At 32.4% G+C, this 12,453-nt stretch overlaps 1 protein-coding gene and 1 non-coding gene across 3 annotated transcripts; both read right to left on the bottom strand.

The window, feature by feature from the left end:
• Positions 1 to 1,494: 1,494 nt before the first annotated feature.
• On the bottom strand, positions 1,495 to 1,567 carry TRNAF-GAA (transfer RNA phenylalanine (anticodon GAA)). The gene has a single exon. It is a non-coding gene; the product is annotated as a tRNA-Phe (tRNA).
• Positions 1,568 to 4,620: 3,053 nt separating this feature from the next.
• LOC130468088 (uncharacterized) lies at positions 4,621 to 10,120 on the bottom strand. 2 transcript variants are annotated; one of them, XM_056837737.1, is made up of 6 exons: positions 9,951 to 10,111; positions 7,231 to 7,513; positions 6,707 to 6,863; positions 6,015 to 6,259; positions 5,740 to 5,919; positions 4,621 to 5,081 (listed from the first exon to the last, which is right to left on the bottom strand). In XM_056837737.1, the coding sequence occupies exons 3-6, from the start codon at positions 6,735 to 6,737 to the stop codon at positions 4,821 to 4,823; spliced, it is 717 nt and encodes a 238-aa protein (XP_056693715.1). In that variant the 5' UTR covers positions 6,738 to 6,863; positions 7,231 to 7,513; positions 9,951 to 10,111; the 3' UTR covers positions 4,621 to 4,820. The 2 variants fall into 2 exon arrangements, with proteins under 2 accessions (XP_056693715.1, XP_056693714.1); XM_056837736.1 differs by having other exon boundaries at positions 6,015 to 6,863; positions 9,951 to 10,120.
• Between the last annotated feature and the right edge of the window lie 2,333 nt (positions 10,121 to 12,453).

The raw sequence follows: 12,453 nt of genomic DNA, 5'->3' as shown, positions 1-12,453 counted from the left end.
TAACTCATACTAAACCTTCAGGTATCAAAAAAAAGAAAAATATATATATTCATTCTCGGATATAAACAAACACATGATATTAGTAATGAAGTTTCACACCTCATACCATCATAGGTTCATTTCTTATTCGAACTCATATAACTGTACGAACCAAAAGCCTACTTTATACAGAGTATTTATTTTTTTATTTTTTTAACTAGTACACAAGACTACAAGTACATCACACATACAATAACTAATTTATTTTGGATGCAACGGTTGCATGTAGCCTTGTTGCATTGATGGACTAATTAACGTCGTTTGATTTTTTACATACCCCAAGTATAACAATAGAGTTGTTGTCACACCACAGCCCGGCGCAACACGGTGTCACAAGGTTGCAAATTTGATCAACATTCCAACAAGTAACCGCGCCGCCACCACCACCGCCGCCATTGTTTTGATCAACCTCAGCAACATCAACAACCCTAGGAAACTCATCAACCCTTGGGTTGTTTGAAATGGGAATGTCATAAACAAGGGTAGCGGAGACCGTTACCCAGGCGGCCATTGGGCCCACACCCTTGCCGGGTTGGGCCGTGGTTGCCGCAACCACAAGAGTAACTAGCAGGATCAAGCTCACGTTCTTGCTCATCTTCTCTTAATAGGTTAATTATGTTTGACTATTATAGTATTATTGGATGATAGATTGTTTAATTGGAGTGATAATCAGATTATTATGTCTTGATTTTTTTTATATAGGTGGACATACGTACGAACATATGCATGGTAAGTTGACAACGCTTGTGTTATGTTCTGTATGATTGTTGGTTACTTCCAAAGCTGAGGAAGCTACCATGCAAACGTGTTGTTCACAAGTGTTTGGTAGGTCAATTTCTTTTTATTAAAAATTTTTGTTCTTAGAAGGTTAGATGAAGGGTTCTATCGGGCTGAAATCCCCACGGATCAACTCTAATTTACAATAGTCGTGTTTTTCTTTGGAATTTTTTTGTGACATAAATGATTCTAAGGTAGACGACATAACTTGATCATAAATTTCAAGATCGTACTAGGCTAGCTAATGACAAAATAATATTTTAAAGAAATTTCCTAGATGGTACTTCATCTATCATGTCGTAGAATGAATTAAGGGATCCTAGACGTCGTTATACGTGTCTAAACATAGCTAGTCTCTTGTCCAAACATTTTTTTTTTCCAAACATTAACTAGTGTGGATTTCATCAAAATTTCAAATAAAGTGGAAAGGTTGCGGACAGGACTCGCCTCTGACCTTATTAGGATGATTACACCTTATTGTCAAAAGTAATATTAATCAAAATTGTTTGGGAGTAACATATGCTTAAAAGCAAAATCTAAAAAAATTTGTAGGATGATTACACCTTATTGTCAAAAGTAATATTAATCAAAATTGTTTGGGAGTAACATTTGCTTAAAAGCAAAATCTTAAAAAAAAATTAGAAATTTAAAAATGTGCCCAAAAAAAAGTTCAAAAATTGCGGTGAGCGTGGATCGAACACGCGACCTTCAGATCTTCAGTCTGACGCTCTCCCAACTGAGCTATCCCCGCTTGTTGAACTTTTATATCTATTTAATTTATATATTTTTGTAAAAACCGTGAATGACGGATAAAGTGATAAACCAAGTACATAAACGTAAACAGTAGTTGGGCTAATAAAGGAATATGAATATCCATTGTTCATTGGGCTTTATATTACGGAGTAGTAATTACTAATTGGTACAAATAACTAAAATAAGTACGGTTGTCAAACCGGGTCTACAATCAGTTACAGAGTTACAGCTTTACAGACAAGCAAAGTCTAATCGGTCTGAGTTATATTAAATAATATTTTTACGGATTTTATGTGCTCTTACGGATCGAATGTGTAACTTTGGGGGGGGGGGGGGGGGTTATTCGAATTGCAGTCAATTAAATTATCTTAAGATTATGTTTTCAGTTTTTGTCGTGTGATAGTTTCATGAACTTTGTGATTGTTAATTTTTTACGGGGAATATACTACATCCTTTTCATTTTATGCGTCTCATTTATATTTATGCACAATTTCCAATGCATACAGTGAAACATAATATTTTCAACTATATGTTATAAAAAGTTAAAAAATAATATTTTGAACTACAGGTCAAATCTAACAAAATTTAACAGACGACTATGTTTTTTTTTGTTGTATATACCCATGGTAAAAAAATTATCTATCTTCAAATAGGATTAAAAAAAAAAAAAAAAACAAAAAAACAAAAAAAAAAGGAGGTACGAAGTAGTACTCCGTACTTCTTTATACGTAGTGGTTAACGTTTCTCATTTTCTTGTGGAAAAACAAATAAAGGAAGGTGAGAGAAGGGAAGAATGGAAGATGGTAGTCTGCCTTTGCACAATAGGTTACAAGTTCAATTTGAATTCTCCCTCATTTATTTGTATTTTTGTAACTTATATTACCCATTTGCCCTTACGACTTATTCACTGTTTAATTTTTTTATTTAAATTACACCCCTAGAGTACCAATAACCTTCTAGTGTTGATAATTTAATTGCGTATCATACATTAATAAACATCATGCTTATATTTTTATTCTTTTTAAGGGAAAAACAATTGTGCTTATAATACTCCTTGCGTTCCTTTTTATTCTTTTACGTTTGATATCACGTACACGATTTAAGAACAAATTAATGTTGATAAAAATTCTTTTTTTTATTATTATTTAAACAATGCAAATTACGTTACTTGATAATGTTTTTATTTTCATCCAAAATATGACATTGAGAAAGTGTACAAGATTTAATGTCTAAGTGGGAAAGTGTGAAATGTTTAGTGCCCCAATAAATTTAGTTGATTAAAATAATCACTTGTATAGAATATTAAGGACATTTATGCAACAATTTAAAAGGAAATATTCAAAACGTAAACATTAAGATGAGACATCTAAAACAGAAAAAGTAAAGAATAAAAAGGGATGGGGGGAGTACGTATTGTAGAACTTTTTATTTAAAATATTGCACCGTTCGCATTAATATAGTTGCACTTTACTTTTTCTTTTTTTATACTATGTAACTTAAAGTTTTAAATAGAGTTGACAATTTCAACCGAACCCGATGTATATATCCACCACCCGATCCGGATTATACGGACTAAAACCTGAAAATAAGTGGATGACGGATGATGGATGGATGGATGACGAGTGGGTCGGATATGGATGAAGGTGCATCCAACCCACCACCCGATCCATCACTTTCATAATATCTTTATTATTGTAAATAAAACTATACTAGACATAAGCGTAACACAAAATATTGCGTTCCCTTGCTATGATAACACAAAGATAAATCTAAAGTATTGTAAAATTCATGCTATGGTTTTTGAAAAAGAAAAATAGTCACATGTACTATATATGGATTAATGATCCCTAATTGCAAATGTGTCACTATAAGTTGTTGTTTTTTTTATATTATTCAAATATATTTTACCCGATTTACACCCGATCCACCTGAATCACCCGTGGATGATAGATTGATAGGATGTGGATGAAGAATTTTACGGATGATGGATGGGTTGCCGAAGATGTACGTGGGGGTTGGATATTTCTTCAATTCATGTAGGACTATTTCTAAGTACTACATCCGTTTCAACATTACCTTTATAATTACTAGTTATAATAATATTTGCTTAATTATTAGAGCGTCACGAAGAAAATCTAATGATTTCGGCTTAAGGGAATATTTTTGATTTGCATGTTGTGATGAGGAACGTGCCAGCCTGTACCAGACACTTCCTTGAAACGTGTACATATCATCATCCGGAAAAAACCTACATCACTAAATATCCGTCATAAAATCATAAGAGTGATTCGATTGAAAGGTCTACATCTCTCCTCAACGAAGACTGGTTTTGAATGGCTTGGCAACCACCAAGATCAGATCAGTTGTCTTTGTGAGCTATGGTTAGTTTTGAAGTCTGTGTAGACCAGTGGCAGAGCCAGGATTTTTTTTTTCGGGGTGTCGGCAGTGACGTATCCAGGATTTTTAGTGTGTTGTGTCTGATGATCTTCCACCAAACACAATATATTAGTAAAAAAATGTACAGTCCTAAAATTAATAAATATTCATATTACAATCAAGTACCTGCAAAATTATTACAATTATTCTCTACTTATTTCATATGCGTGGTGAAAAGAATAACTTAATTTAAGAGGCTGTGTGCTTAATTCGACATTCTAAGAGGCGGATTATTTCTAAATACTGGTCTCTTAGGATTATCCCCATAGTTTTCAAAACTCTAAGAGTCCAGTTGTTTCAGAAGACTGGTCACTTACGATTATCCCCATAGTGTACGCGGTTTCTTATGTGTAGTATAACCTAAGAGATCAGTCCTACAATATAAGGTCTATTAGCTCTCAGCTATAAAAAAATTTCCCAATTTTTCTTTGGGGGTCCACTTGCACCTACCTAGCTCCGCCACTGGTGTAGACGCTAGAAAATCGCGCCTCCATTACAATTGGCCTCCCTTGGGAGAAGAGGGAAGGCCGGTAGGTTATAGGGATCCCCACCCTAAATCTTTAATTACTTGATAGGAATGTAACAACTTGAAAGTTTGTCATGTAACACAATGTATGATAATGGAGGATACACAGACTGTAAAAGTCTTATTCTCTGACAAATTCATATATTTCTTTGAAAATTTGTGTTGCTCATTAAGCATACCATAAAATCGATTTCCTTCCACACATTGTTTTTCTAAAGAGTAGAATTATCAAACGGAAAAATAAAAGTAACTATGCGTTAACCAAACTCCATGTACATTGCCATAATTATTAGTGTAGGATCAAGGAATTTTGAATCAAGTTGATACAAGAGCGCCACTGAAATTTGAAACAAGACTTGTTTCTAGGTATGTAATCTGGGTAGTCTTGGTACAGCTCAGGCAAAGATATCAACTTCTCCTTCATGTCTTTATCTTGGTGCTTAACTTCAAAGTCTTTGATATTATGCCACCAATATTTACTGCATGACTCTTGCTGCTCACAACATGATTCATCTTCACTTTTTTTAATACCTAGTTTTCCACACAAGTCCTGATAATCCAAAGGGAACACAAATAATCAAATTAACATCTATTCTCGTTTCTCCTAACTGAGTTATACCTTTATTTTTACTATGTTCCATATTACAATATCATTGCACTTACTATACGTACTCCCTTTGTTCTTTAATGTTCTTCTCATTTGGAATTTTGACACTATTCACAATTGAAAAGAATATTTTGAATTATGTTCAATATATAAGAAAAAACATAGTCATACGGGGGTGTCTTGTTTGATTCCTCACAATTAATACTTGAACAATATGAAAAATTTATAATTTTTGATAACACGTAACTAGAGATATTAACGATGTAAAATGTGCAATAGGAAGAACATTTAGGAACGGGAGTATTATTTTTAAATTTAGGAATTTTTGTCAGAAAGGACCTTTTATAATCCAAAAATTGTGACAAATGACCTTTTAAAAAAAAAAGTTGTGAGATAGGACCCAAATCATGTTTTTTGTTGTAACTAGGGACCAAGACCCATTTTCCGGCGATCAAACCCAATTTCCGGCGTTGACTGTCACATGCCATGCACATGACCGCCTATTTAAACTGTTTGTGACAACTTATCTGTTTGTATGCATAACCTTAAAAAAACTGTATGTAAATTCAGGAACAGAGGGAGTAATGTGTTAGTGTGTTACCTTGATAAATTCATAACAACCACCCTCAATACTCAACGTACTCGGATGGATACTCCAAATCAAGCCATCTACAAGAGCAACTGGATTTTGTATGTTACAACTGTATATTATCCGCAGATCTAGGTGAACATTATTTTGGAAAATCTGAGTTGCTTCAAATTCATCCAGAATAAATTCAGCCTTGCAAAAGCCAAACCAAAAAAACACATCATTAATTAACACCAATGATTTTCAAAGTTGAGTAATCAAAGATCTGAAACAACTATTGCACGTACCAACTCCAAACGACAAACATCAAGATGTAGGTAAACATGTTGGTGTACTCCTATCATCTCTACAAACTTGTTTAAGCTGATGAACCACGACGAGTTAATACCAGACCACACGTTAAAATTAAAGTGTATCCTCTGTATAGTAGTTGGTACGTTAAGATAAATAAACGTTGGAATCTTCTTACACCCACTATAGCGGAAGTAAATTAGTTTTGGACAGTCGATATAAAGCTCCTCCAACACCAAACCTGAATAACTGAAATCATTCAAATTTGGACAATCTACATAAATCTTCTTAAGTGAATTAACGATTGATAAATCTAAACTCTTCAAATGATAATTAGAGGCTTTCATCCTATCTAAACCATTAATACTTGCTTTCTCAATGAGTGGAAATGTCGTTGTAAGGTCTTCAAACAGACTAGGCACGTTAACGGAGCAATAAAGTTCGAGATTTTTGATATTACTACTACAAGTATTATCTGGATTGATCACCCATTCCGTATTAAAAATACAAAGATGAAAACTCTCAAGCTGGTTAGTTCCTGTATTGTTAACATTACGAAGCCTGCTATGTTGTGGTCCACCATTAAAAGAAGCCTTCTTTAGCTTAGGAAATTTCGAAAGTTCAAGGGTTTCAAACCAAAACGCGCAATCATCAAACTCTAGATGTTCAATATTTGGACAACAAATACCTAAGTTACTCAATGCTTCATCACCCAGCATAACATGTGACAACCATATCTGTCGCAGGGAAGAAAAGTTGCCGACATTGTAGCTAATAAGGTTGGTACTTGTAAACTTGCACCATCGAACACTAAGGGATTGTAACCAATTTGAAGCCAGTAAAACCTGGTAGGGGAATTCGTAACATAAATCTCCCTCAAACACCTCCCTACAATACCAACGAGAGTCTTTTGTTTGCACAGAAACACACAATTTGTCAACCTTAGTTTTTCCAACCAAATACATTAACCGATCAACATGTTCAAACTCGTCGTCAAGTACAGCCAAATCCAATTTAAGTTTGAATACTGCAGACTTTTCATGGTTTATTCGAACCAAGTTAGTAGCCACAAAATCCATGAATTTGTCCCTTATTTCACAAATATCAGGGGTTTCACTTTCACCAGAAAGTAGTAATTGTAGTGCAAAAGAGTTGTGATCATAATGCAAAAATTTGAAAATGTTGTAAGAAGTGCATACTGTTCTCATGTACCTGGATAGAATAGATGTTCGACCAGCATCTTTTACAGGAACATATGATAGAATTTGGTGGATCATGTGTTCCGGCAACTGCGAAATTCGGTCCTTGTCTACACACCCTTTGTTTATAAGATTGTGTTCCGGCAACTGCGAAATTCGGTCCTTGTCTACACACCCTTTGTTTATAAGATTGTGTTCCGGCAACTGCGAAATTCGGTCCTTGTCTACACACCCTTTGTTTATCAAGGGTGCACGTCCTTTGTGTACGAGACAATTGCCCATTACTGATTACACACCTTAATGGTTCATAAAAAAAAAAAAAAAAAAAAAAACTTTAAAGATTAATCTGAATTGTATTGAGAGCACTCCCAATGGTGAGGAAAACCAAAAATCTCACGAGAATTTACTACACTATTTGGTGAGATAAAAAAAAATCATGAGTGTGTAGATAAATCTCACGAGAAAACTCACGAGGAAACAGTGTAAAAATATGAGTGTGAGATTTCGGTGAGGAAGCTGCGTGGGATTGGTAGTGGGCCCCCCACTTACTTTATCTTTTTTTTTTTTTCAATTTTGTTGGCAGTTGTACGTAAACTCAAAAAAAAAAAAAAAAAAAAATTTAATTTACTGTTCACGCTGACTGTGCGCGTGGTGGCTGCGAATCACACGCTGCCACGTGTCACTGTTAGCCAATAGAAAAAAAGAACTGTTTTTTGTAACGATTATATTTTGTAACGGCTATTTTAGGCAAAAATAATTTATAAAAAAAAAAAAAAAAATCATGACGTTTGCGTGACAGCCGAATTCATGACGCTCTAAAACATGATTTGATCGAGCACATTTGGGAAAAATATGGATCAAATAATAATAATAATTAAACTCATATGCCGAAGAAGATTTATCATTTTAATGCCTCTTTAGATTCTTAAATGTTTTTTAATTTGGTTTTATGATATGTTCAACGTTTTTTTAATTTGGTTGTATGATGTTTTTAACGTATTTTAATATGGTTTTAGATGTTTTTTAACATATTATACTTCGGCTTTATGAAGTTTTTTAGTCCATCCATGTAATATGGAGCGATTTCCTTCAATATTGCATAAAGATCCAATAATTCCCTAAATACGTTACTTTTTAAGTTATTTCCCACCATACCGTCCACGTAAGCAAGGGAGAAAGAGAAATAATTTTTTTTTTCCGGTTCAGCATTGAACCGCCATATGAGATAGCGGTTTCGTTTTAAAGCAAACCGCCATCTGAGATGGCGGTTCAATGTTATAAACCGCTATCTCAGATAGCGGTTTGCATTAAAACATAACCGCTATCTCAGATGGCGGTTTACTTAATTGTAAATTATTTTTAATATGAATTACAGTTTAAATAGAAATATAATTTAGAAGTAACCTCTTGTGACATCAATTGTGTCTGTAGCTCAGTGGATAGAGTGGGTTGTTTCTACGTAGGAGGTCATGGGATCGAATCCTACCTGATGTGTTTATTTCTTTTTAACCATTTATTAATATTAATTATAAACATTTCCAAATTTAACTTATCAACATTAGTGTTTGTAGCTCAGTGGATAGAGCGTTTGTTTCCTAAACAGAAGGTTGTGGGTTCGACCCCTAGCTGATGCGGTTATTTTTATTTTTTTTACCATTTATAAATAGTACGTGATTATAAACCGCTATCTCAGATAGCGGTTTACTTAAGTCAACCGCTACCTGAGATAGCGGTTTAGTGTCGCTTGGTTGAAAAAAAAAAGACCGGTTTTAATGCTGACGTGGACGGTATGGTGGGAATTAAGTTAAAAAGTGGCACATTTTGAGAATTTGACGTTCTTTACACAATATTGAAGGAAATCGCTCTGTAATATGTTCTAAATGTTGTAGTGCTCAACTTATTCAAGTAATGTAATGCAATTTAAGTTGTGTTTCGATATATTATCTACATTAATTAATTATTTTCTATTAAATCTATTTATTGGACATAAAAGGTAAAAAGTACATCATTACGTTGAGTATAAAAATTATTATTACCAAAATTTTCATTAATTTTAATTACCAAAAAAAAAATTAATTAAGTGTTAATAAATATTTAAATAATTAACATAAATGAATGAACATTAAAATAAATACATAATAGATGAAGTATATTGGAGAAATAAAATGTGGTGGGGTATAGTGAATAGTAGAAGATAGAGTGGTGAGGAAATATTTTTTTCCTCATGAATGGGATGCAAATTTGTGAAAAAAAAATTTTGTGAGAAAAATGATGTGGAGGAGTAAGAAAATGGTAGAGAAAGAGTGGTGAGATTTTTTTTTTACTCATTAATGGGAGTGCTCTGAAAAACATAACAAAAATAGCGAATAATTATTAAAATCTAGCAAAGATAGGAAACATAAATACTAATCCTAACAGAATACTAAACGTGCAATAGTTAGATTTTAGATTATCTAAAAAAGATTAATCAGAATATACAATAAATTAATTATAATGATTTATTTTTAATTATATACTCCCTCTGATGAACAGGAATTCGAACCTAACTGCAGAGAAATAGTATGAGATGAATACGGCGTTTGGTAAATACAAACTCTAAACTTAAGGATTTAAGAAGTACTACTCCGATCCGTAATTGTATGCTCATAAATTCATAATTTAATAAAAATATAAATACGTAGTACTCCCTGTGTAGAAGTAAATTAAAAATTACAAAGAGATTAAGGAATTTACCTAGAAAGGCGAGATTGGGGAAAACGAGATTAGCAGAAAAACGTTGGTGAGGTTGTGCTTCAGTCGTGATCTGTCTGATGAATAGCCGTGCGATTACTACTCTTGTACTCCAAAATACTAATAAGGCTCTAGATTCTTTATCTTTTAAGAGGATAGAATTTGATTAGAAAGTAATTAAAAAATAAATTTAAAATGAAATTTAATTCAAATCTAATCTAATATCTATCTATTACTTTACTATATACTAAAAGAAACAACAGTAATGACACGTGTTAATTCCGGATGCGGTTTTTTCCCAACCAAAAAACACATTCCTAAAAAATAGACCAATGTGCCTTCTTCACTGTTTACAAATTGCTTAGATTGTATATGGTTTATTAATTGTTACGTTTTATTTAGTTCGTTCTTGATTTATTAGTTGTATATTCTGTTGATTATATTATTAATTTATTTTTTTAGGTTTTTAGTTTTTTTTAGTTTTAGATTTTTTAGTTTTGTGTGCATTTGTTTATAATTTAGATTTAGCATAGTTTTAGTGTAAGTGTAGTGTTGGGATTCGGGTTTGTATTCTCGCGGGGGATGGAGCGTCATCATATATCGTGGCTCCCTCAACTATATGTTTATTTTGGTTTTGTTTGGTTTCTCCTTCTATACTTTTGTTTTTCTTTTTAATATTTTTTTTAATTTACTAAGTATCCAGAAGAATGTGTAGCGCAATCTATTAACTATACTTTCTTTCTTAACAAGTTTAAAATTTTAGTACTAAGGCTCTGTTTGGCAACACTAGCTGAAATTGAGCTGAAACTGATAAGGCAGCTGAAACTAATAATGTAGTACCTGAAACTGATAAGGTGCTGAAACTGATAAGGTAGCTGTTTGTATTGTCTGTTTGGTAGAATTAGTTTTATAAGTACCTGGAACTTTTAGTAGTTTAATTGACATTTTATATATTTTGACATCTATAATTATTATTTTTGTAAGAATAATAAAATAAATATACGAATTATAATTTTTATAATGTTAGTTGATATTATACGAATGATAACCCCCTTAACACTAAAACCTCATTGCTTGCCTAATTGCAGGGAGTACTCAATTTTCTTAAGGTGCTTGCGTTAATGTCCCAAATCCAATTCTATTTTTTTTTTTAGTTTTGTATTGAGTCAATGTCCCTTGTTGTAATCTAATTGCAACAATTTCCCGTAATCAACAATTTTTTGTTCCTTTACTTGCGTCAATTCCCAAGTTGTAACCATAATCGAACCCCAAAAACTCCAAAACAACATCTAGATTTACAATAAAAAGGATAAGAATCAAAGTAGTAAAATTAACAACAACTCATCATATAATTTACCATCAAAAATCAAACTCAAAGAAAAACAATAAGAAAAAAAGAAATATATAGAGAAGTAAAAGGAAGCATCACATACCCAATACGACTGCCGAGTGCTAGAGAGTCGAGTCTGCCGATATTTTTTACCCAAAGAAATACAACGTAATGACGTATAACCTTTTATTAGGGGTTTATCAATTATTTAGGAATTTATTATCAATTATTTTTTAAAGAAAATAATAATATCAGGAGCTGAAACTCAAACGTTAATCAGATTAACGTTTCAATATCAATCACTTTTTCCACCTTATATTTTATTTCAGCTATCTGCCAAACACTCCTAATTGTTTTAGGTGACTTATCATATTAGCACCTAATGATTTAAGCTAACTGAAATAGCTTACCAAACAGACCTTAAGTATTTTTCCATTCCTTATTAATTAATTATATATATGATAGTTCTCCATATAAGCAGGGTTTAAAATCGTAAGAAATTGTCGATCATACTCTAGGTTTACTACATATGTAGTATTTAGTATGTGCAAACCTTTCAATTATTAAACACATTTTAGTGTTGTTTAACATCAAGGCTTAACTTAGGTTTCAACCTTGAGAATTCAACTCAACAAAAATATTATATTTTTTTAATGGAATCCTATAAAATTATTAAATGTCACTTATAGGTTTGATTGATTTTATATGTATCTCTTGGCATCAAAATTTAGTACCATCCAATTTATTATACTTCGTATGAATTATAGATAATACGTTGTTTGAAGAAAAACCGGAGATATCATATTTAATAATTCAGATTTTTTAATAAAAACCCGTGCAACGACGGAAATATTTTATTCTAATCTAATATAAAAATATAGCAATTGGTGCATATAGGTTTTATTTTATTTTAACTTAATAAATTTAAATATTCGTGCATCGTACATTCGTACGGGTTAAAATTTAATATATAAAGGGGAGTTTTTTTGGAGCGCCACGTAGGATATAAATCGGCTGTATAACAAAGGAACATCAGAGACGGAATTAATTCGTTTCTAAATTAACGACGGAAAAATAATATTCTGTTTCTGATTTTTCTATGGACGGAAATGGAAACTCCGTAGCTAAATGTAGAGACGAAATACTTATTTCCGTTGCAAGTTAGAGACAGAAATA

This window comes from Spinacia oleracea, chromosome 2 (assembly GCF_020520425.1).
Source record: "Spinacia oleracea cultivar Varoflay chromosome 2, BTI_SOV_V1, whole genome shotgun sequence".
Classification (NCBI taxonomy): Eukaryota; Viridiplantae; Streptophyta; class Magnoliopsida; order Caryophyllales; family Amaranthaceae; genus Spinacia; species Spinacia oleracea.
The sequence above is the reverse complement of the archived record's forward strand: the minus strand, read 5'-3'. Positions and strand labels throughout refer to the sequence as shown.

Coding starts and splice junctions, on each gene's coding strand:
- LOC130468088 (XM_056837736.1), bottom strand. CDS start 6,737: ATGCTGGGTGATGAAGCATTGAGTAACTTAGGTATTTGTTGTCCAAAT. Junction 5,920..6,014: donor ATGTTTGTCGTTTGGAGTTG/GTACGTGCAATA, acceptor GGCTTTTGCAAG/GCTGAATTTATTCTGGATGA. Junction 5,082..5,739: donor GTTGTTATGAATTTATCAAG/GTAACACACTAA, acceptor TTGGATTATCAG/GACTTGTGTGGAAAACTAGG.